General features: G+C 43.1%; 1 protein-coding gene across 6 annotated transcripts; it reads right to left on the bottom strand.

Moving 5' to 3' along the window:
* Positions 1 to 25,080, bottom strand: kidins220b (kinase D-interacting substrate 220b). 6 transcript variants are annotated; one of them, XM_017456324.3, is made up of 30 exons: positions 24,856 to 25,080; positions 22,657 to 22,813; positions 22,112 to 22,210; positions 21,757 to 21,855; positions 20,910 to 21,008; positions 20,662 to 20,763; positions 20,463 to 20,561; positions 20,154 to 20,351; positions 19,613 to 19,711; positions 15,448 to 15,546; positions 15,254 to 15,352; positions 14,978 to 15,155; positions 14,617 to 14,781; positions 14,350 to 14,529; positions 13,965 to 14,130; positions 13,589 to 13,740; positions 13,189 to 13,478; positions 11,761 to 11,901; positions 9,968 to 10,205; positions 9,279 to 9,367; positions 8,542 to 8,686; positions 8,280 to 8,442; positions 6,544 to 6,722; positions 5,930 to 6,156; positions 4,817 to 4,945; positions 4,211 to 4,240; positions 3,038 to 3,175; positions 2,820 to 2,918; positions 2,120 to 2,350; positions 1 to 2,030 (listed from the first exon to the last, which is right to left on the bottom strand). In XM_017456324.3, the coding sequence occupies exons 2-30, from the start codon at positions 22,786 to 22,788 to the stop codon at positions 879 to 881; spliced, it is 5,217 nt and encodes a 1,738-aa protein (XP_017311813.1). In that variant the 5' UTR covers positions 22,789 to 22,813; positions 24,856 to 25,080; the 3' UTR covers positions 1 to 878. The 6 variants fall into 6 exon arrangements, with proteins under 6 accessions (XP_017311813.1, XP_017311815.1, XP_017311814.1 ...); XM_017456326.3 differs by having other exon boundaries at positions 20,662 to 20,760; XM_017456325.3 differs by lacking the exon at positions 24,856 to 25,080 and adding an exon at positions 23,865 to 24,204.
* Positions 25,081 to 26,066: the final 986 nt, after the last annotated feature.

Here is a 26,066-nt window from a genome sequence, read left to right as displayed (position 1 = left end):
TGTCATTATAACGCGTTTATTTTTCTTCATATAGTAGACAGTTCAGTTCTCACATCCACTTCTTTGCCTTAGGCAGCTAATACGAGTAAACAGACACGATGACGGCGTAGTGCATGCAACTGCTTACGTTTCACTTCATTTAATGCAGCAAGCAAGACATGCGGGACACTACTCCTAATGTTTTTCAGGGTTGTTTGAACTTTATAGACTCTCCCGTCGGGATCTGTAGCGTGCCCGAACAATCAATACCTTTAACCGTAAGAGATGACTTTAGCCGAAGGACGTTGTTGTTGTTGTTGTTGTTGTTGTTGTTGTTGTTGTTGTTTTAGTCCTGCGGTTAAAGTTTAAGCAAAACCTCTCATATTTTGACAGGAAGCATGCAACTGACACTCAATACAACACAACACAACACAACACAGCAGTGTAACTGAATAAATGATGAGTAGGACGATCAGTTTATCTGATGAAGTGAGTAAGGGTTAGCCGATGTGTTTGATTATAGCCCACGATTACCGGTGTGATTCTAGTAGATGGCCTGAGCGCTCATGTTCACCTTGGCCAAGTTAGAGTTTTCAAAAAGAGATTAAAGCAGTAATACTGTTACGTGTATACTTCACAAAAAGGACTATTAAATAATGTAAAAATGATTCTTAAAAATACGTAATAAAAAAAAAAAAAAAACACAAGGATCTAGGCAGCATTTAAGTAGGTAAACTACAGTGGATGGACTACCACTATTCAATACTGAAATACAGAGACATCACTGAACCAACAGGTTTACACATTCCACAGAGCATGCATCACTACACCAAAACATCTAAATCTTGAGAGCGGCACCGCATGTTTAAAACACCTTGCCAGGACCAGGGTGCAGGTTCTCACAGGATGCTCTCGCGCTCCTCGCTGAAGACCACCGTGTCAGTGGAGACGGTGCAGATCTCAGGTGGGTCTCCAGGGTTCAGGCCTCTCTTCAAGTGCACTACACGTACGTTCTCGTTGTGGGTGGTAGGTGTGGATGTGGTGGTCGTGGTGCTGGATCCAGGGGTTACAATGACGTCACTGCCGGTGGTGTTGGAACTTTCATTCGGTTGGCGTGGACGGTTCCCCTGCTGGGCGTTGGTGTTGTTGTTGAGGGTGTTGTTGCTGGGAGTGCGGTTGAGGTTATAGCTTCTAGATGAAGGCCAGCTTTCTTCAGGGCTACTGGCCAGGAGGCTGCACTGGTCTTCGGAGCAAATCGACATGCGTGCAATCGCCGGATCCTGGAGGCCACTCAGACTATTAGGCAGGCCTCTCTTGCGGGCTAGGCTCTCCTCATCTAGCTCTATGAGGTTGGACCTCTCCGATTGAGACAGGTCCGCTTCCTCATCCTGCAGAGAATGATTTGGTGAGCTTTCGTTAGAGCGAACGCCTGAATCGGACGAGTCCTTCTTGTCAGAGAGGTACTCTTTTCCCTTTGCTAAGGATGAATCGTCGTTCTCACCGCGCTTGGGTTCTACTGTCTTGCCATCCTTGATCAGGGGGGTGTTATCAGACTCTTCGGACTCTTCGTCATCACTGGTCAGTTTCTGGTAGCGCAGTCCTCCTGCGGCCTTCAGCTTCAGGTCAGCACTCTGGAAGAGGCCCAGCTTCTCTGCAGAGGACTTGCGTCCAAGCAGGGACTTGGACGAGCCGTGGTCAAACTTCTCGTCCTCCTCGCTGATGGGGTCTAGAGTGGCAGCTTCAGTGGAAGCATAGTCAGTTGCATCTACCGCTGGCTTTCCACCAGCTCGCTTAGAGTACGACTTGCGTCCATCTTGATCGCATCCGTCTTTATTCTTATCATCAGAGCTGGAGTGCATAAACTGGCCCGGATGGGGCTGCACAGGCTTCTCCGCCCCACTACCGGTTGCCTCAAGCCCCGCCATTGAGGCGATGTACTCCTGGTAGGCATTGCGGTACTCGGCCTGTTGCTTGTCAGTGAGTTTGCAGATCTCATTGGAGGACTCCTGAGAGTTCAGACTGGACATGCTGGGAGTGCGATGTGTAGTGTTCTGTACAGAGCATGCAATAAGTGTGAGAATCTGTTTCATCGAGCACTAAAAGAAAACAGGATCTTCCAAAGGTTAAAAAGTAAACTCACCATCCATGGAGGATTGGGATTCCTCTGAAGCTCATCCAGGCCCACATTAGAGAGCTCCTCAAAGCTAAGGTTGAAGTTGTACATGGGTGAGGTATCAGTGTTAGCAGGTCCTCCGTGGCCAGAAGTACCACGATTCCTACTAGTCTCTCCGTGACCCACCATGCTGCTGCCCTGCTCGCTGGGGGCCTCTTCATGCATGACTTGGCTCTCCAAGTGACGCAAATCCATCACCTGCACACACCAGGGTGTCATTAGAGTGAGAGTATTCCCGTGCCCTTTAGAAAAAAGCATGTCTGTTTGGGTTTTTTTTTTTCCAATTAGTCTATTGTGCTGCTTAAAAAGCATTAGGGTCTAATAAGCTTATCTAAATAATAAAGAACTACACAATTCATGGGTGTGCCATGGGTGGGCTAGGGGTAATGGGGGCGCTACACAACTTGCATAGTTTGCATATAGGAAGGATGGGCACTGATTAAAGCTTCTCCTCCGTTACACCTGCAGCTGGCAAAAGGCTTTGGCATCAATGCCTCACCTTCTGGGATCATTAACGAAAACATCATTTGGCAGAATTTGGATCGGTTCACTTGTTCCAAACATGCTGTTTTGATATTGCTTTGAACATTTACCTTTTTTTTTTCTTTCTTTAGAAACAATGAATCAAATGAAGAGCTAGTTCAAGGAGCACTTCAAATAAACTCACAATTCCTCTAAAGAGCTGCCAGTCTCCGAAGTTCATGTTCATCTCTTTCTTCAGCTCATCCAGGTTACACTGGGATAACACCCGTCCATTCACATTTGCCTGTGACAAATATTAATCAGGAGCAGCATGACTCTCTCTTTGGGAAAAGTACACACCACATTTCTCTCTCTCTCGCTCACACACACACACACACACACACACACACACAAAGAACTCACCTTCTTAATAGTGGCAGTGTATTGGGCCAGCATGCCTTGGTCGATGCCCTCCATCACTCTGAGCCGCTCACACACCATGTCTGTATTCATGGAGCTGAGCAGCACGGATGGGGCGCCTGACACCACGGAAGCGGTGCCCTGACGCACGCGACAACAGGCACAGAGAAAAGAATCAGTTCTTGCACGTTAGTACCGCCTGCACATTTATGACAAGGTTTTTCAGACCCTCACGACGAGGTAGCCAAAGCACATAGGGGCAAAAATTCAAATATCATGCTTATTTGTTAGTACGCGATCCAAGCTATCCAGAGAATAGGAAGAGAGTTTGAATTTAAACTCTGGCAAAGAGGAGCGTTATACTGAAATGAAGGGTTGTAGAAACGGTACGGAGCAGTTACTGTGGCGTTCTAGCACGCTAAGAATGGTTCACGAATCGCTGCACTGTGATGTCATTCAAAGCTTTTGCAAAAGACACAGTCTGTTAGTAACGGGATTCTACACGGAATCGATGAGTTTATTCTAATCGATACTTAAACAAAAAAGATGTTGTTTCAATAACTACGGTTAAAGTCACACCCTGTGAGCAAAATACGGTTTTTGCTCTACAATATGTGACATCCCCCCCCACCCCCCACCCCCCCAGATGGAACTGCTGCACGGTCCGAATTCTGCACTAATTATTCATACCAGAATACTGAATATCAGAAGTACGGTTCATGTGAAATTTGCATTTGCGAGGAATTCCATGACGCTCTTTCATGGCACTTTAAAGTTCTAGGCCAGTGTTAAGAGGTGAAATTCAATGATACCTTGGATGGAGATATCTTTTTTTTTTTTGGTAACCTATATAAAACAATACTTTAAGGGAAGGAGTTCTGCTGCCGGCTTGAAATCGTAAGGCATTCATGGGAGGAAATCAGACATGCTCCTGAGTAAAACACGCTTCTTTTAAACTTTACAAAGTTTAGCTTTATATTTATTTAACACCCTAGTTCCTCCTTCCCCGTTGAGACTCTATTTCGGTTCCCAAAGGGCATGCTGGGAGCGCTCGGTTGCAGAAGAAGCGCGTGGGAAAGAAGGCGCGAGAGCGTGAAAAGGCGTTTGTAAGGAAGGGCAGCATGAACAGGGCAGCACAGCAGCAGCGTTTAAGCCAAGTCTAGAGGAATTCAGTACCTGCTTCTTTTTCAAAGACGCTACCTTAAACTGCTCGAAAGGAGAGAAGGGAAGAGACAGAGGAGGTGGAGAATGTGAGAGAACCACATATAGGCCATTTGCAATGAAACAGGAAAAAAAAAGAAGAAAAAAAAAAAGTGTATCAAGGGAGCAGGTATGTGTTTCGCAAAGCAGGTGGAGTTTCTATTCCACTACAGGCTCCAGTGAGCATTAGACAGCTGGTGGTTGACGTCACTGACACTGTGTGCATGTGTGTGAACAGACGGCAGGAACTTAACTGTCCTCTCTCTCTCACTCTCTCTCTCTCTCTCTCTCTCTCACACACACACACACACACACACACACAGAGCAAAGTACTATGCTTAAATGTTACAGTTGTTAAGAGTTGGGCATTAAAAAGACAAAAATACAATCAATTTTTTAAAAAACTCATACAACACAAAGGCACTAATGAGCAGAACTGCATCCTGTTGGATGCAGAATAACTGTTAGCTCTAAATAAAAAGCACATCTAGGAGTAAAAGAGCTGCAAATGAAACACAGTACACATGAAGACATGAAGTAAAATCAGAGGCGGTCTACCAGTACGCAAGTTCCAGTACTTACGATTGCAGAGCTAGGCTCCCTGGGATGTGTCGCTTTAATGAATGGGCGTGGAGGTGCAGGGATGTAAGTGGGATGGGAGCTGCCAGTGTACTGCCGGGGCAGCACATAAAAATGGTGGGGGAAATAAGGCTGGGAGAGGGAATTTCGGAGAAGGAAACAAATTTAGCAAATGAAAATGAAACACAAACGCAAAATGTTCTAACAATAAGGAGTTCTGCTCTCTCTCACACATACACACACACACACACACACACACACACACAAATACATGCAAACAATTCTATAAAAATGTTGAGATTAAAATGAAAAAAAAACTTGTAGAAAATCAATAGAAATGATCAAATTAAATCTGACAATGACCCATCAGCAGGGAGAGGAGAAATGGAAAACCTCTTCAAACAGAAAATACATCCAGAGTTGAAGCGGGAATCGAAGGAGTGATCTCATCCACAAGATCTTCCACATCCATTAAACGAACAGACTGTGATTAGTAACGTTAGATCATTCTTCCTACTGCACATCTCAAAACAAGAACTGGTTCAAAAAAAAACAAAAAAAAAAAACTATTCTCCCACTAACTTGAGAGACGACCGAAATGGTCAGATTGAAGACGGCAACGTGAATGGATTCGATCTGTTCCTGGCCATACGGTTCACCAACGAAGGTTGGATGCGACCAGAATACAATTCTGACAGTCGACGAGATAAAAAAAAAATAATAATAGAAAAATCCACACTGTGACTAAAATAAAGTGATTTTAATTTCGACCCGTTGTTGAAATGATCGTTTCGACATTCGCGAAATAAAAATCACTTTTTGTTCTGGTATGGTTTTTAACCGATTAAACGTTTATGTAGCAGCACAACACTGCTTTTCAATACATACACAGCACCATTAAACCATTAATCTGTGCTTGTCTGTGTTGCCTTAATCCTTAACCCTGTCCCCAAGTACCATTCGTTCTTGGTGGTACTACTCTAAAGAACCAAAGCAGATCGGATAAAATTGTTTATAAGCTAATATTTATTGAATCAATCGCAGTAGGAAGCAACCTGACCCTAGACTGCTGGTCCAACTCATCTACAGCGCTGCCTGAAGGCTAGGGACACTTACCCTGTTGTAATAGGGGTGCTGAGGGCCGGCTATGCCGCTGTAGAAGGCACTGTGGGGCTGAGGGGACACACCACTCGCGTTGTATGGGCCGTTGTATGAGGCGGAGGGCGAGCAGGCTGAGGAATGCTGGCTGTAGATGGATGTGGGACGGACAGCAGGGTCCTGCAGGGGAAGTGTGGGATACGTAACCCCACCCATGTTCATCTGCTCCCGTGCAGCACGAACATCTGAGGAGGCAGGGAGCAGAGAGGGTGCAGTCTACTACAGGGCGTCCAGTGATAGAGAAACACAAAATCTAACATCTACTCCAGTTTGTTAACCTTCACGTTCTGTTCACTTACTTGGCGAGAGATAGAACATTGTGTACTTTATTTGTAAACTGTAACTATTTCAATTTTCGTCTCAGTTATTAGCAATATAAATAACATTCATGAAAACAGATGCACACAAATCCTTTTGCATACTCAGGAATCCTTCTGAAAGCAGAGGGGTGTGTGTGTGTGTGCGCGTGTTCATTTAAACAATTATGTTTCACATAAACAGAATGTTAAGGTTAAACCTCAGTCCTGATATTCAATCCTCATGAATCAGAAGGACAGTTGCAGGTTTCTCACCTGCTATAATCTCTCGGAGCTTAGGGTCCAGGTTGACCGTGCAGGGGAGGAAGGTGCGGATGTCTCGAGCAGACAGCACTGGGGTGCGCGAGGAAAGGAACACCTCGAAACTCCGCACATCTCCATCTATCTCCAGCAAAGGCTCTACATCTTTAGTGGTGGGAATGTTCTTGGAAATCCTGTTACACAGAAAGACATATACACCTATATGGACAAACTAAACAATCTCAGGAAATACAACCTTCAAGTACATTCTAAGCTCACATGGAACTGGTGAAATGGCTTTTGCACTCACTGTGGGGAATTACAGTTACAATCAAAATTATTCAACCCCCATTGCAAATCAGTGCTTCAAATGGTTTCCCCCAAATTCAACTGAAAATGCAACTTGTCAACGGCTGCATCCAGATTTCTGAGAAGGCAGGTTGTGAAAAACCCTCGAGTGACTGCAAAAGACCTGCAGCGAAACTTGGTGTAACATGCACTGAGGTTTCAGTGAGCACAGTAGTTTTGGGGACTCTGTTCTGTGGAGCGATGAAACAAAACTGGAACTTTTCAGCACGATGGATCAGCGGTATGTCTGGAGGAAGAAGAATGAAGAAAGAACACTCTGTCCACAGTCGAGCATGGTGGGGGCTCGGTGATGCTCCGCGGCTGCTTTGCATCCTCTGGCACTGGAAACCTGCAGCGTGTGGAAGGCGAGATGGATTCAGTGAAGTATCAGGAAATCCCAGGAGAAAACCTCATGCCGTCTGTGAGGAAGCTGAAGCTTGGGCATCATCTCACCTTCCGACAGGACGACGATCCCAAGCGTACCTCAAATTCCAGCAAGGCTTGGTTGCAGAAGTCGTCCTGGAAGATTCTACAGGGCCTTCACAGTCACCTGACTTGAACCCCATAGAAGATCTCAGGTGGGATTTGAAGAAGGCGGTTGCAGCACGCAAACCCAAGAATATTACTGAACTGGAGGACATTGCTCATGAGGAACGGGATCAGATTCCTCAGGAACGCTACCAGAAGCTGGTGTCTGGCTATGCATCTCGTTTGCAGCAGGTCATAACAGCAAAAGTGTGCTCTACTAAGTACTAAAGATGCTCGCCGTGAAGGGGGTGAATAATTTTGAAACTGGTGAAGTCATTATAAGTTGCATTCTCAGTTGAATTTGGGGAAACCACTTGAAGCATTTGATGTGTTGAACTATTTCAATTGCTTTTGTCTTCTTTGTTCTGTACATTTTGACAATAAACCTGATTTGCACTGGGGGTTGAATAATGTTGATTGCAACTGTAGAAAAGCACACACCTGTGTGTATAAGGTCCCACAATTCTCCGTAGATCTCAATGATCAAATATAGATATAAATCTGGCCAAGAGTATAAAACCATTTCTAAAGCATTGCATGTTCCCAAGTGCCCAGTGGCCTTCATTGTTGTGAAATGAAAGAAGTTTGGAACCACCATGACTCTTCCTACAGCTGGCTGTCTGGTCAAAAACGGGCTATAAGGGCCTTGGCCAGGGAGATGACCAAGAACCCAATGGCCTCTAACAAACATTCACAAGTCTCTGCAGAAATGTGAGAACCTGCCTTCAAAACAACCATCTCAGAAATACACCATCAATCAGGCCTTTATGGTAAAGCGGCTAGACGGTCGCCATTCCTGAGTAGAAGGCATATGACAGTCAAAGAACTCTGAAAGCATGAGGGAAAACTTTATGCTACAGTAATCAAAGCTAAACCTTTCGTAGATGGTTTTGAGTGTGGCCTGTTCAGGAATTCCGTCAGTCTCCTCCAGGTAAAGGATAAGCCATGATGTACGGTAGGGCCACTGCTCAGTCAGGTTGATCCAGGATGCCAGCCGGTCCCAGTTAAACGTGATCTGATTGGCCCTCAGTAGTCGACCTGTGTAAAAGACACACAGTTTGGTGTACCAGCTACGGCACATGTAGGGGTTTCTATGATAGAAAGCACACAAGAAACAGTCTGGTCTGTAGAGCTTACCTGTGACAGACACAATGTTGAGCAGTCTCCTCATGGTCTGAGGGTTGATGTCACTGAACCAGTCCTCAGTCACCAGCAACTTGGACAGGTCGAAGGACGTCTGACGTGTGACTGACCTATGCATCTGACGCCGCCGGTATGTGTCCTAAAAGGGGAAAGCACATGATGCCAAAGAAACTTTAAAGCTTTGAAATGTCACACAGTGTAAAGTACTATTCTCTACTAATAACATATAAAGATTTCTATATATTTCTAAGCAAAGACTGTAGAAATTATGAGTAATTATGAGCGTCTTCATGATCTAGGCACGGTCGTTACACAAAGATTTTCATGCTCATACCTAATACATACACACCACCGTTAATGCAAACAGCTTTGAACTTCATTATAAGTGCTTGTTGTAGGGATTGTGGCTGTTCAAGTTGCGTTTGATCATTAACATGTTGCGTGTCCATATACGTGTGTTAGGAACTCATTAACTGACCAAAGTCCCCAGATGTATTACTTAACCGACCAGCTCCCGTTAAACATTATCTATATTTTATTGTTTAGCATTTGAAATGCTGACACTACTTTTTTCAGTTTGATTTATTCAATCAAACCTGCTTCAGTCATGGTACTCTGACCACATGGGTTCTGTGCCAGCGTACTGTCACAGACTATAGTTTCAATTTGTCATGAAGAGGACACAACATCGGGGTTCACATGGTGCAGGAGGGCAATTCTGGTGGACTCACCCTGCGATTTAAAGTGGTCTTGCTGCCCAGCTTAGCCATTTCACCAAGACTGTTTTGGGATAGCTTCCTGTCCAGCTCCTCATGCCAACCTGCAAACAGGAAGCACATAAAGACAAGAAGTTCAGAAACAGAACACCTAAAATGGTGGAAAAAAAACTATTTGTATGTAACAAGGAGGCCACTGTAGGGCGGCATGGTTACAGCTGCTGCATCACACAGTTCGTGTTTCTTTTTCCATGAGGTTAAATAGAGCATGAACAAGTATTTACTTGAAGTATGCTATAGGCCGTAACTCTTTGCAGTGATACTATGAAAATGAAGCGTGAGCCGAGTGCTGTGCTCTGTGATCAATTTGGGGGAATGAATTTGATTCCTGCTCTCCGGTAACAGCGCACGCTAAAGTGGCTCCATTTTATGCACTAAATGGTAAATACCTATCTGACGCCATCCTACCATAACTCTGTTTTTTCACACTTAGTACCATAGCTGTGCACAGTTTAAAAAGTGTCAAGCATGCTCTTGTGAAAATTCCATCAGAATGAAATTTGGATTTCACAGAATATATCAATTGGACAAACAGTTGTGTTAATTTTTTTTTGTATTTGTATCACTCAGTTTCACTCAATTAATGGGGGGCGACTAATCGATTATGAACATAATCATTAGTTGCAGCCCTAAATCTGACTCACCCTCCGAATTGCCCGTTTCTCCGTTGGCTGGGGCCGGCGCACACATCTTCTTAGCACTGCTAAGGCCCCGGCTGTTGAGGAAGACGGGCAGGTGTACGATGTTGCGCATGTAATCGTGGCCGTTGATGTTGGAGTCACGCAATACACTGTTCAGGTTCTGGTTGATGGCTTTAATGATAATGTGAGGGTCACTGGCAAAGATCGAGATGAATGGACCTTTGGAGAACAGCACCCTCACCTGGAGATCAAAAGAATTACAAGAAGATAACGTGATAAACATTATGCAATGAAGCGCAATGCGTTTCTCTTGGATGATCGATGATACAGTTGCAATCAAAATGATTCGACCCCCAGTGCAAATCAGGTTTATTGTCACAATGGACAGACTTTCAGCTGTTCGCAATGAACAAAAGAAACAAAAGCAACTGAAATAGTTCAACACGACGGATGCTTCAAGTGGTTTCCCCCAAATTCAACTGAAAATGACTTCATCAGATTCAAAATTATTCACCCCCATCATGGCGAGCATCTTTAGTACTTTGTAGAGCACGCTTTTACTGTTATGACCTGCTGCAAACGAGGTGCAGAGCTTCTGCAGCGTTCCTGAGGGATCTTAACCCGTTCCTCATGAGCAATGTCCTCCAGTTCAGTGATATTCTTGGGTTTGCGTGCTGCAACCGCATTCTTCAAATCCCACCTGAGATCTTCTATGGGGTTCAAGTCAGGTGACTGTGAAGGCCCTGTAGAATCTTCCAGGACTTCTGTACCAAGCCTTGCTGGAATTTGAGGTACGCTTGGGATCGTTGTCCTGTCGGAAGGTCCGGTGACGCCCAAGCTTCAGCTTCCTCACAGACGGCATGAGGTTTTCTCCTAGGATTTCCTGATACTTCACTGAATCCATCTCGCCTTCCACACGCTGCAGGTTTCCAGTGCCAGAGGATGCAAAGCAGCCGCGGAGCATCACCGAGCCCCCACCATGCGCGACTGTAGACAGAGTGTTCTTTCTTCATTCTTCTTCCTCCAGAAATACCGCTGATCCATCGTGCTGAAAAGTTCCAGTTTTGTTTCATCGCTCCACAGAACAGAGTCCCAAATCTTCTGTGGATTATTTATATCATTTTGAGGCGACTTTTCTTGTGCTTTTGGGTCAGTAGTGGTAAACGTCTCGGAGTTCTGGCATGGAAACCTTCTGCGTTTAGTACACGCCTTACTGTGCTCACTGAAACCTCAGTGCATGTTGCCACCAGGTCTCGCTGCAGGTCTTTTGCAGTCGCACGAGGGTTTTTCACAACCTGCCTTCTCAGAAATCTGCTTGCAGCCGGTGATAAGTTACAATTTCAGTTGAATTGGGGGGAAACCGCTTGAAGCATTCGTCGTGTTGAACTATTTCAATAGCTTTTGTTTGATTTGTTCATTGCACACAGCTGAAATTCTGTACATTTTGACAATAAACCTGATTTGCACTGGGGGTCGAATCATTTTGATTGCAACTGTATATATATGTTTGTATACATGTGCACTAAATTGTTGCTCTCTCTGCAGTATCATACAATTGATCATGTTTCTGTTTCGTATGAGTATGTGTGATAAAAGAAATTTTATTTAGGGTTTGTAAGTATGCACAAATGCACATGCACAAATGCTTTGGAGCGTCAGGAACTCTTGCACCAATTTCATAAATCTTTCATCCAGTTTGGAAAGAAATACTAACAGATTTGTCTTTTTGAGGAAAAAAAAGTGATACAACAGAGACCTCTGCTGGCTGATAAATGTTCTAGGCTACCGTTCCTCACCGTATCCAACATTTGCAAGACTTTATCTTGCTCACAGGAATCCAGACCATCGATGATGACAACTAGACGCGTTTGATTCTGGGTGAAGCTGTCGATAGTCTTCGCCATTTTAGCCATGAGCTCCACCTCGGTTTTTAACACCTGCAAAAAGTAGAGTCAGAGAACAATATGTGGAATAAGTATGCATTTAACAAGCAAGTCTTGTATTATAAAGAAACCATAAAGTCACACCAAAACCTACAGCGTTCTGAAAAAGTATTTGATTTCTTCTGTTTATCTCGTATTACAGTGTTTCAGAAATTAAAACAAAATGTAAGATAAAACAACCTGAGTAAACACACAATACAGTTTTTCAATGATAATGTTATTTATTGAAGCAAAAAAAAGTTATCCAATACCAACTGGGCCTGTGTGAAAATGTATTCGCCCCCATAGTTACTAATTCCCCAAATCTATGAGTCTGCATTGATAATGGAGATCAGCTGGACGAGACACAACCAGACCTGATTACTGCAAACCCTGTTCCATCACATCCACACTTAAATAGAACTTTCTCAACAGCATGAAGTTGCCTTAGTTTTATGTTGTGTTTCATTTGAAGAGCTAAAACTACTTAGTACGAGATATACACAAAAACAGAAGAAATCAGCAAATACTTTTTCATAGCACTGTGTATATCCGATGCACCATGCACCACATTCTTACACTAAGCAGTTCGTCCGTATGATGACATACTCGGCTACAGTCAGATTTATAAGCAACCAGTTGAGTGTATAAGCTTACATCATATAACCGATTATTCAGAATTAACACAAGTACACATCGGGTCTGCAGTCCAGTTCATGTCAGCTGTCTAAAACTGTACTGAACAACATTCACTGATGTTTTTTTCTTGATTTCTCCTACTCAAAACCGGACTGACTTTTTTTTTTTTTTTTTTTATTAGCACTAGAATAACTGATCATAAGATACCATCAAGTCGTTTGCTTCACCACTATGTTAGTTCTGATAGTGTTAGGCCAATGCCACACTGCATTTTTGGCAAGCTGTTTAATTCACTAAACATTCTTCCCCCCCTTTACGTTGACCAATACTTAAAAAAAAAAAAAAAAAAACTTCTTGTGTGATATTGGCTCGAGCGAGGAGCGGTATTATATACGTTATGTGATGCTGGAATGTATTATTTGGGACGTGTAATTCACTTTATTGTATAACATTCGTATAACAGGCCAGTCTGTTTTGACAGCTAGCGTCTGCTTTGATCTGTAATGGAAATTAAATTTAAAAGATTTCCCAATCATGTTCAGGAGTGCATTCTGTGCAACGGGAGTAACGTGAGTTACAAGATCAAATTACAAAGGCACAGTATGAACAGAGACTACCATACACAATGTGTGTGTGTGTGTGTGTGTGATTGTGTGGACCCACCTTCATGAAGCCTTCACTCTTAAGTTTTTGCATCTTATTAGCGGCACTGTGCAGCCTCTTCCTCTGCGAGTTCAGTACCGAATCAGTCACCTGCCACCATGTCCTGCAGTTCAACAGAAGAGCCAGGCCCACCACGCTCGCCATGGCAACCAGCACCGCATTCACGGTCTGGTTCTGGCTGTCTACCCTGAAGACAGACAGCAAGGCCATGCCCGTGATGAGGCAACCCAGGATGATGATGAAGATCACAAAGGATGGGATGCAGCATGTCTTCTTCCATTTCTTTTTGCCTGGCGTTCATCACAAAAGTCCGTATGAATGTCCGGTAACATTTAAAATGGGATTCAAAGAAGAAGACACTTGTCATGTTAGAGATGGGCAACAGGCTGGCTTTCTTTACCTTGAGTGTCCTCTGTCCTAAAGACGCGGAAGAGTCTGGAGGCCATGAAACCAAACTCTCTCTCACAGGCATCAGAGAGCGTGGCGATCATTTCCGCCATGGAGGTCTCTCCACCAACACTGGACAGCCTGTTATAATCTGTGAACAGGAACCTGGAAACGAACATTTAGTCAAATACTAAAGACGTTTATGTAAACAGCGAAAAGAAAAAAAATCACGCTTTATGTTAGTAAACAGGTAAGTAATTATTTTCCATTTATCACATTTTCATTCTATTTTAAATCTTGATAAATTGTTCAATTACTTGTTAAATTGTGACAAAATGTTAAGACGAAGATATTGAGATATCAGTTGAGAGGCATGAAAGTTTAATTACCTGACAGGCAATGCCCGTGTGGTCTGTTCAGGCAGCTCTGGAGGGTTAACAAACATGAGTTTGAGCAGTAGCTCCAAGTAACCGATGTGGCGAGCGAGCCGAGTGCTGAGAACCCAAGCCCAGTTCCAACTTTCACCCTCGCGCCTACTCCCAAAGTACACAACCACTGAGGAGGAGGGAGAGAGAAAGAAAAGGAAAGCATTAATGCTAGATCGCCATGTAAACCGCTAAAAGAACTAACACGACATAGAGACATAAGCCAGACGCTGCCTAGACTGCCCTCTTGTGTAACAAATGTGCAAATCCTTCTCAAAAGCAAGAAATGATAACAAAAGCATAAAAGATGAATCCGATTTTATTTATTCGGTGATTTGTTTTTTTGTACCAAAGAACAAATAGAGCAGAGCCAGCAGGCTGAGGGAGACAGCAATGGCCAGGTTGGGGTCCACAGTGAAACCGAGGAGCAGAGCCACACAGCCGCACAGCAAGAGTGACAGGAACACCACGAGCCAAGAGAACTGGAACAGCGGCTCAATCTGCTGCCCTGCAAACGTCTTCATCTCGTCTGTCAGAGGGAGAAATTCCAAAGCATTATACAAAATATCAGCTCCTGAAATATCAACACAAAACTGTCGCCCACCCCAGCACTCACCCTCTAGTTTCTTGAGCAGGAAGGACTTGCCGCTGCCCCACTGAGCATACAGGCCTACACAGATAGGGGGCTGCATGGTGGGCTCACTCAGGATGTCAGCCAGAGCACTGCTGTACAGGTCATAGCCCAGCATATCTCCGTCTGTCTCGGTGGGGGACAGGTGTCCTGAGGGGACAATACACACTTAATGCATAACGCCAAACACAAAATCACAACAGCTTAAGATAATAGCATACAATTGAATTCAGGTCTCAGGAAATCTAATAAAGATGTACATGGATTGTATTATATTTAGCAGGTTATTATGAGGGTTAAAAAAAAGCTCGTCTCATAGCATTATGTACAATTGAGTAGGACTCACGGGCTCCGAAGATTTGAGTAAGAATGCTTTTCTGGTGAGTGCAGTCGATGTTGTATGGTGTCTCTCCTGCCTTATTGGGCTTGTAGAGCAGGCGGCCATCTTTTGGGTTGCGCAGGAGTAGCTCGGCCAGCCTGCGGCTCCTCCCACGGATGGCGATGTGAAGAGGCGTGTCCCCTTTCTAGCAGAAGGGAGAACACTCGGGATGATTGACAAGCCAAAAACCGCGCCCTCCATATATTTATGTTATATACACGACGACGTACGGCTCGCTCTTACCTTATCCACGGCAGACACTTTTGCTCCTTTGTCCAGGAGTAGCTCCACAATTTCAATGTTTCTCATCTTGGTAGCTTTGATCAAGGGAGTCTCAGAATCCTGAAACACATTGGCACATTAGTACAAATCTTTCTTTTCTTTTTTATAACAGTGCTTATGAATTAAAGGCACAACTGCTCTTTACACCACTGCACCTTGGTAGTGGTCTCTGTGTCAGGGTTACACTGCAGGATGTCTCTGACCATGGTGGCATTGCCCTTCTCCACAGCCCAGTACAAAGCTGTCTTATTGTCCTGGTGAAGACAAAAACAAGTATTATTATAAAACTAGTTAGAATAGAGGATCTATGATATATCTATTGTTTTATACCCCAAGTGTTTTACTACTACTAATAATAATAATAATACTACTACTACTACTAATTCTACTACTACTCCTACCCCTACTAATACTACTACCCCTACTACTCCTCCTCCTCCTCCTACTACTACTACTACTAATACTACTACTCCTCCTCCTACTACTAATATTACTACTCCTACTACTACTACTACTAATACTACTACTCCTCCTCCTACTACTCCTACTACTACTACTACTACTACTCCTCCTACTACTACTACTACTACTACTAATATTACTACTCCTACTACTACTACTAATGCTACTAATATTACTACTCCTACTACTACTACTACTACTAATATTACTACTCCTACTACTACTACTACTACTACTCCTACTACTACTACTAATACTCCTCCTACTACTAATATTACTACTCCTACTACTCCTCCTACTACTAATACTACTAATAATACTACTCCTACTACTCCTACTACTACTACTACTACTACTCCTACTACTAATACTACTAATATTACTCCTCCTCCTACTACTACTAATACTACTACTAATACTACTACTAATACTACTATTCCTGCTACCCCTACTACTACTCCTCCTACTACTCCTCCTACTAATACTACTAATATTACTACTCCTACTCCTACTACTAATACTACTACTCCTCCTCCTACTAATATTACTACTACTACTACTACTACTACTACTACTTCTCCTACTAATACTACTAATATTTCTACTCCTACTACTAATACTACTACTCCTACTACTAGTACTAATACTACTAATACTCCTACTCAAACTACTCCTACTACTAATACTAATCCTAGTACTAATACTACTAGTACTTATACTACTACTCCTACTAATGCTCCTACTACTAGTACTAATACTCCTACTACTAGTACTACTCCTACTACTAGTACTAATACTATTACTCCTACTACTAATACTAATACTCCTACTACTAGTACTAATACTACTACTACTAATACTACTATTCCTACTACTAGTACTAATACTACTACTCCTACTACTAATACTAATACTCCTACTACTAGCACTAATACTAATACTCCTACTACTAGTACTAATACTACTACTAATACTAATACTCCTACTCCTCCTACTACTAATGCTACTACTCCTACTACTAATACTAATACTCCTACTCCTACTCCTCCTACTACTAATAATACTAATACTACTCCTACTTCTACTCCTCCTACTAATACTCCTACTACTATTAATACTACTACTCCTACTACTAATACTCCTACTCCTCCTACTATAATACTACTACTCCTACTACTAATACTCCTACTTCTACTCCTCCTACTAATACTCCTACCACTTTTAATACTACTACTCTTACTACTAATACTCCTACTCCTCCTACTACTAATGCTACTACTCCTACTACTAATACTAATACTCCTATTCCTCCTACTACTACTACTCCTCCTACTAATACTCCTACTAATATTACTACTCCTACTACTACTACTCCTACTACTAGTACTAATACTACTACTCCTACTACTAATACTAATACTCCTATTCCTCCTACTACTACTACTCCTCCTACTAATACTCCTACTAATATTACTACTCCTACTACTACTACTAATACTCCTACTACTAGTACTAATACTACTACTCCTACTACTAATACTAATACTCCTACTCCGCTACTAATGCTACTACTAATACTCCTACTCCTCCTACTACTAATACTACTACTCCTCCTACTTCTACTCCTACTACTAATACTCCTCCTACTACTAATACTCCTACTACTACTCCTCCTACTACTAATACTACTACTCCTCATACTACTAATACTACTACTCCTCCTACTACTACTACTACTACTACTACTCCTACTACTACTACTCCTACTCCTCCTACTACTAATACTACTACTCCTCCTACTTCTACTCCTACTACTACTCCTCCTACTACTAATACTACTACTCCTCCTACTACTAATACTAATCCTAGTACTAATACTACTAGTACTTATACTACTACTCCTACTAATACTAATACTCCTACTACTAGTACTAATACTCCTACTCCTCCTACTAATACTACTCCTACTACTAATACTACTACTCCTACTACTAATACTCCTACTACTAGTACTAATACTACTACTACTACTACTAATACTACTGTTCCTACTAGTAGTACTAATACTACTACTCCTACTACTAATACTAATACTCCTACTACTACTACTCCTACTACTAGTACTAATACTCCTACTACTACTACTAATACTACTACTCCTCCTACTTCTACTCCTACTACTACTACTACTCCTCCTACTAATATTACTACTAATACTCCTACTACTACTCCTACTACTAATACTCCTACTCCTACTAATACTACTACTACTCCTACTTCTACTCCTCCTACTATTAATACTACTACTCCTACTACTCCTAGTCCTCCTACTACTAATGCTACTACTCCTACTACTAATACTCCTACTCCTCCTACTACTATTCCTCCTCCTACTAATACTCCTACTACTATAATACTACTACTCCTACTACTATAATACTACTACTCCTACTAATATTACTACTCCTACTACTACTAATACTACTACTCCTACTACTAATACTAATACTCCTACTCCTACTCTGCTACTACTAATACTCCTACTCCTCCTACTACTAATACTACTACTCCTCCTACTACTACTACTAATACTCCTCCTACTATTAATACTACTACTCCTACTAATATTACTACTCCTACTCCTACTATTAATACTCCTCCTACTATTAATACTACTACTCCTACTAATATTACTACTCCTACTACTACTCCTACTACTAGTACTAATACTACTACTCCTACTACTAATACTACTACTACTACTCCTCCTACTTCTACTACTACTACTAATACTCCTTCTCAAACTACTCCTACTACTAATACTAATCCTAGTACTAATACTACCACTCCTACTACTAATACTACTAATCCTACTACTAATACTACTACTCCTACTACTAATGCTACTACTCCTACTAATACTAATACTCCTACTACTAATACTACTAATGCTCCTACTCCTACTATTCCTACTCCTACTACTAATACTACTACTCCTACTTCTAAGACTACTACTCCTCCTACTCCTACTACTAATCCTCCTACTAATACTCCTACTATTCCTACTCCTACTAATACTACTACTCCTACTAATAATAATACCACTACTCCTACTACTAATACTACTACTCCTCCTCCTCCTAATACTCCTACTCCTAATACTACTACTACCACCACTACTCCTACTACTATTAATACTACTAGGACTAATACTACTACTCCTAATACTACTACTCTTAATACTACTACTCCTACTACTACTGTTACTACTACTCCTACTACTACTCCTATTGCTACTACTACTGTTACTGCTGCTACTACTACTCCTACTGCTACTACTAATACTACTCCTAATACCCCTACTACTGTTACTGCTACTACTCCTACTACTCCTGTTGCTGCTGCTACTACTACTACTGCTACTAATACTCCTACTCCTCCTACTACTAATACCCCTAGTACTGTTACTGCTACTGCTCCTACTACTCCTGTTACTGCTGCTACTACTACTACTGCTACTAATACTCCTACTCCTCCTACTACTAATACCCCTAGTACTGTTACTGCTACTGCTCCTACTACTCCTGTTACTGCTGCTACTACTACTACTGCTACTAATACTCCTACTCCTCCTACTACTAATACCCCTAGTACTGTTACTGCTACTGCTCCTACTACTACTGTTACTACTACTCCTACTCCTATTGCTACTACTACTGTTACTGCTGCTACTACTACTCCTACTGCTACTACTACTACTAATACTACTCCTAATACCCCTACTCCTGTTACTGCTGCTACTACTTCTACTACTAATAATAATAATTATAATAACAACAATAATAATAAAGGTGTTACCTGTCCTCTGATGTCGATGTCAGCATACTTATGCAACAGGGCTCTTACAATTTCTACATGGCCACCCCTAACAGCTCCAATCAGCACGGTGTCACCACTCTAAATGTTTAATACAAAGACAACCACATACAGACAAGGTCACACTACATTTAGTGCTTTTCTTTTAAAGGAATAGTACAGCCCAAAATTATATTTATGCAAATTTTCCCCTTAAACACAAGAATACTTCTGCATAAAAATTATATCATTGTCATTTTGTATTAGATTAAATACAAAATTAAAACAACATTATTGTCAGATAATATTTCTGAAATTATTTGGAAGAAAAAAAAACAAGTTGCATTTTAACTAGAGGCAGCTGGAGGCAAGCATGTGATGAGCATGTGATTCTTATGAATACTGCATGATATTAACTGGCAGTTACACTGTAACAGCATTAACTATGAAGCCCCGAAGCAAAACAACAGAAGCAAACTTTGGACACCACATGTCCCCGCTCTAAACACATGCACACAGAGCTCACAGCTGATGTTGGACTCACCCTGTCAGGGATGTTGACGTAGGTCCCTGCGTCCAGCAGGTCCTGGACGATCTCGGTGTAGCCCTCCTTGGCTGCGATCATCAGGGCTGTGTTGCCATCTTTATCGGTCATGTTCACATTCGGGTTCCTCTTCAACAGCTCCTTCACGACCTCAGTGTAGCCGCCTTTCACGGCCACGATCAGAGCCGTCATTGAGTTCTGAGCACAACAGAGCAGCGTTAAGGCGATGCTAGATAAACTTCAAATCAAACAAACAAACAAACAAAAAAATACATGACAATGAAGCCTGAAGTGAAGCGGTTCACTTACTGCCCCCTCCTGGTCAACATCAGCACCGTTCTCCAGCAGGTGCATCACACAGTCATAGTGGCCCTTCCTGGCAGCCCAGATCAATGGAGTGGTGCCATACTGAGGGCAAATAAATATACACCCAAATCAGCTGCACAGGCTAACAGTACAAAACATCCAAACAGGTCCCGTGCTCCTAGCTTAAACAGGGTGACTTCACCTTGTCAGAACAGTTGACTTTCGCTCCTTGCTTTAACAAGATCTTGACGATTTCAGCGTGGCCTCTTCCGGCAGCCCAGATGATGGGATATACACTGTACTGCTAAAGAATAGCACAGAATGGTTGGTATTCAATTTAAAAAAAAACACACACACTCAATAGGAATTTTTCAGCATGGGATCATGACTTGTTTTTAGAAAAGAATTATCCGCTTATTTTTGAAAAGCACAGAGCGTTCACTACTTTACCTGTCCTGTGGTGTTGGGATTGGCCCCATTCTCCAGGAGAACCTCTGCAACCTCCACACGACCTTTATATGCAGCCCACATCAGAGCAGTCCAGCCTCCCTGAACAATACCAACACATAATGATATCAAAACAATTCAAAGAAGCATGATTCATTTCCTTTCAATAATTACCTCTGTAACACCGTGGCATTTATAACGCGCATTTATCAGTGGTTAATCTGTGTAATAACAATGTAATCGGAATTTAAATAGCGGTTCCTTGGCATCATATTAAAGAAGAAATTGACGTCCCAACACTAACATTATACCTCAAATTTACAACGACGCTGTGACCCTGATTTCAAAAGAATGCAGGTGCTGTCTCCCGTACCACCCGGAGCTGATTGATAGCGCGTTAAAATATAACCCATGGATAAAATCATGGTGATTTAACTGTAAAATCGGTTTGTGGATATCGGCGGTATTTGCTACGCACTCCTTTTGTGGTCCATTCAGTGCCACCGTGGGCAAACTGACCGTATTTCCTTTTGCGTTTTTCGAGACATGGGTTTCAAATGTTTTTGTGATCCGTGAGGTAATTCCACTCTTCATGTGAGAGGAAAGTCCGACTTAACGGTGTTGAAATGGGAACTAAATGTCTGCTTTAGCACGGATCGTTGCAGCTGAACGAAGCGGGGCAAGCTCGTCCTCTCCGTTCGCCTGCTCGTGACGGGTGTGCGAACGCCGTCTTCACGACAGCTTAATCGACTGAAGCATAACATCTTATTCCGTGTCTATGTCTAATACGGAATGCTTCGGAGAGAATGAATCGGAATATCTGTGCTTTATGTTCACGGGCGTGTCTCACCATGTCTCTGTGCTCGATATAAGCGCTGTTCTCCAGAAGCTCTTTCACCACATCCACGTGCCCCTCTTTGGCTGCGGAGATCAAGGCAGACCAGCAGTCCTATGGGAGAAAAGGAGAGCAGCCGGTCACCATGGAAACTGCAAAGTTGGCCACTGTTGCCACGGAAACAGTGGGGAAAGCAGGCAGTGCATGGAATGCTCTAAAGGTGAGTGTGTACATGTGTATGTGCGTGTGTGTTTTGTTTTTTTTTACATGCCGCATACCTTTTACAGAGAAATTGAACAACGGTGACCTAGTCCTACATGTGGTGCATGACTAATGTTTCTAACACGATGCTGTGTGAACGTTTGCTTACCACATCATCCAGGTTGACATTGGCACCTCTCCTGATGAGCTCTTGGACAATCTCCAAACTGCCCTGCTCTGCAGCCAGCATTAAAGGAGTCTGCCCATTCTGGGAAAGACATTCAGACACATGCCTTAAAAACTGGATTACTCCATGCTATGTTTTGTATTTCTCGTTATCACGTCAGCTGTTAACGATATCCTTTAAAGAGAGCGATGACATTTTAGTTGTTCTGGAAGGTTAGATCAGACGTAGGGTTGTTTCTAACACAATATAAATGTAACTATTTAAAAATGATAAGGATTAAAGGAACAGCCTGTATTAGCTTATACCGATCCTGTTCACTCAGGCCGAAGCAGTGAAACAGTCTTTACAGTGTTATTACTTTACAAACGTGAATGGTGACCTCGGCATGTAGCGCATCAGAGCTGCACAAACCGAGGCGTATTTAAGGGAGTATTCTGCCATGTGGTACAATTAAATATGATTATAAATAAAAAATTAAAAAATACACCAAAGTGAGATTTAATCTACTCAGGGCCTTGTTCACTTACGTCACTGCGACCGTCCACCTCTTTGAACTTATCCAGGTGGGCCTTTATGGCAGCCAGGTTCTCCTCCTCCACATAACTGAAGAGGTTCTGGATGGCTATAGTGGTCATCTTTATCGACGTAGTGGTGTCCATGATGGCTGCTTAGCACCGCGGCACCCTGGGGCAGAGAAATATCCGGCTTAGGAACACTATGTCCAGGCTAATTTTAAAGGTGACGAAGCATGTGGCATTAACTAATATGGAGAATATGGAGATTTAACTCCATGAACGATCCACTGATGAGAGCAGAAGCGTGTATCCTTCCCAGCGTGATACATGACCTACATCTGAAACGTCAGGAGTATACAGGCTGGCCTAACAGCCGGCAGATAAATATAACACTGTTATAACAAGCAGGTCTGTTCTCTCAGTGCCTGGATAAGATAACGGCACGTCTGCTTCCCTCTGCATCTCATCAGTCTCCTGCTCGAACACGTTATATCCCAACGTCTCTTACTCGAAAACACACAGCTCATCCGACACAGTGCCTTACGTAGGACCGAGGAAGCTGATATTAAATGCAAGGAAAACCAGACAAACAAGCCTTAATAACAGCCTCGATTTCCAGACGACAGCCAGCCGGTCGCTTGATTCATCGTTCATCTGGAAATGGAACGAGAGATTATGACACGTACAAATATTTCACAGCGACGGATTGCAAACGGTATACCTAACAGCACTCCCGTTATCCACTTGAACGGAGCCGGGCTTCGCCTAATAACACCGCTAGTTAACAGGGGAATATTTCAGGATAAACACATCCGCACCAAGGCGGTTGTACAAGTCTCGTATTTGTCCAGAACACCTAATAAATCAACAGCGGTTAAATCGCGAGCGCAAAACTACACACATGATGCGAAGATAAGACAGAAAAACACCCTTCTCCACCCTTCCTCGCTCAACACGGGAGCATTCTGCAAGCGCAAGACAATGCCTCGTCCGTGAATCGAAATCAACTTGGATCACTCGGACGGATTTTTTGACACCTTTAAGCTCGTCAGTTTGTCGCGCGCCGCACACGTACAAGATACTCACACGTAACAGACGAGGAAGAAACAACAAAGACACAATGACGGCTGATGATGACAAGGACGCAACAATACCCCCTTATCACCGAGAACGTGAGACCACGTTTAACCTTACGAGACCAAATCTGACACCGTGCTTACCCACAGTGCGATCCTCTGTCCTTCGCGTATATTTAGGACACTGTCGCTTTTCTCTCAACACCCGTGCGGTCCGGGGCTGTGTGTCGTGTGTGCGAATGGCATCATGTGTTATTCACGACCACTAGGCTTGGCCAATCTCTCCGGCACATGCTCAGTTGACAGAGATGCTGCTGTCAAGATATACTGAAGCCATTGTTCCGAGTCCTGGTTGTGAACGAATCTGCTTTTAAGTGATTAAAAGGTTGGATCTGTTCTCCAGTCTTAGCTCTCCAGGGATGGTGTACAATACCTAGGCATAGATATAGCTTCACACAGCATATAAAGAGTCCAGGATTAACCTTAAGGATTATACAGAAAAGTGGATGAGGCATGTTTCCTCGCTGCATTTCAGTGAATCTATGATTATATTACGGATAAATACTGTGTAATAAAAGTCTGACATATCCGTCACAGAGCTATAACTAACCCTAGTTATATGAAATGTTTTAGACGCAGGTGATTATTAATGAAGCCATTTGGACGGTTTCCTTACATGTATAGTATACAAATAGAGTCAGTTTATCATTACAGATAGTGAAATTATTCTGTTATATGACACCACGTCAACATTATCGAGGTTCGGCCACAAAATGATCTGCTTCTGTAAATAAACCCGTCCTCCTCAGACTTGTCACTGTGATTTATCTGGAAGATGCTAACTGGCTAACTGACTGAACCGGCTGCTACTTCAAATGACTCTGTTTTTTATTATTATTATTATTATTATTATCATCATTTTGGATTACACATTTCCTCAGGACGACCGCGTTAATAGCGAAACAATATGGTAAGGGGGATAAAAAAATGGTTACGGGTCGGATAAAACCCGATTCCTTTAGCTTTCGATGCGAGGTGATGCGATGCGATGTCGGTGTAATGAAGTCGCCTCAACAACACCGGAACAGCCAGGAAACGCCTGTATTCGACAGCGCTATTGTTTTAAAAACCTTACCTCAAAACAGAGAAATGTTCACGGGGTTGAATCCGTTTCCTGGTGTCCGTGTGTATGTGTTTCTGTTTCGTTTATTTTCTACTCTCCATCTTCGGCCGTTTGAAACCGCGACCGGAGGAGCTGTGAGGTCGTTCGAGTTAGCTTCCTGGCTTTGAGCTTGTTGTTGTTCAGCCAATGGCGACGGTGACGTCAGCGGTGCCGTGGGAAACAGTGCGGATAGAGAAGAGGCTTGAAGGATGTGTCCTCGGTACCAACGTACAGTCGTAATGAGTCTTTATTGGTCATATGTACCTTTCAGAACAGCGAGATTCTTTTTTCTTGGCAAATCACCGCATGTTAGAGTCATGAGCAGAGAGGGTTAAGGGCGCTCAAGGGCGCAAGAGTGGTAGCTTGGCAGGGTTTGAACCTCCAACCTTCTGATCAGTAAACTAGAGCCTTGAGCACTGCAAGGCTGGGGCTTGAACCCCTGACCTTCTGATCAGTAACCCAGAACCTTGAAGTGCTGGGGCGTGAACCCCCGACCTTCCGATCAATAACCCAGAACCTTGCAGTGCTGGGGCGTGAACCCCTGACCTTCTGATCAGTAACCCAGAACCTTGCAGTGCTGGGGCGTGAACCCCCGACCTTCCGATCAGTAACCCAGAACCTTGCAGTGCTGGGGCGTGAACCCCCGACCTTCCGATCAGTAACCCAGAACCTTGCAGTGCTGGGGCGTGAACCCCTGACCTTCTGATCAGTAACCCAGAACCTTGCAGTGCTGGGGCGTGAACCCCTGACCTTCTGATCAGTAACCCAGAACCTTGCAGTGTTGGGGCGTGAACCCCTGACCTTCCGATCAGTAACCCAGAGCCTTGCAGTGCTGGGGCTTGAACCCAGAGCCTCAACCATCTAGCCACTTTATCAGCTACACCTACCGTACTATAGCTGCACGTTGTATGCATACACATAATGACTGTAGCAGTCTCCTATCTACCCTGTTGAAAGGGACTACCAGGACCATGACTGACCAGATATTATTTGTGGTACAGTAGACATTGTTGTGACATTGTAGTATGTGTTGTGTTGGTGTCCCTGCTGAAAATACTAAATTAACCTGAGCACCTGCCAGATGCCAAGCTGGTCACAGGCCCAGTTGGACAAACTGGTAGACCATCTTTACCAACTAGTATGTCCTTTTCCAGCTTCCTAATTGCTTGACTAGGCTGATCCGC

The sequence above is a fragment of the Ictalurus punctatus genome, chromosome 25 (genome assembly GCF_001660625.3).
Source record: "Ictalurus punctatus breed USDA103 chromosome 25, Coco_2.0, whole genome shotgun sequence".
In the NCBI taxonomy this organism is placed as follows: Eukaryota; Metazoa; Chordata; class Actinopteri; order Siluriformes; family Ictaluridae; genus Ictalurus; species Ictalurus punctatus.
This window is presented reverse-complemented; position numbering and strand designations above follow the sequence as displayed.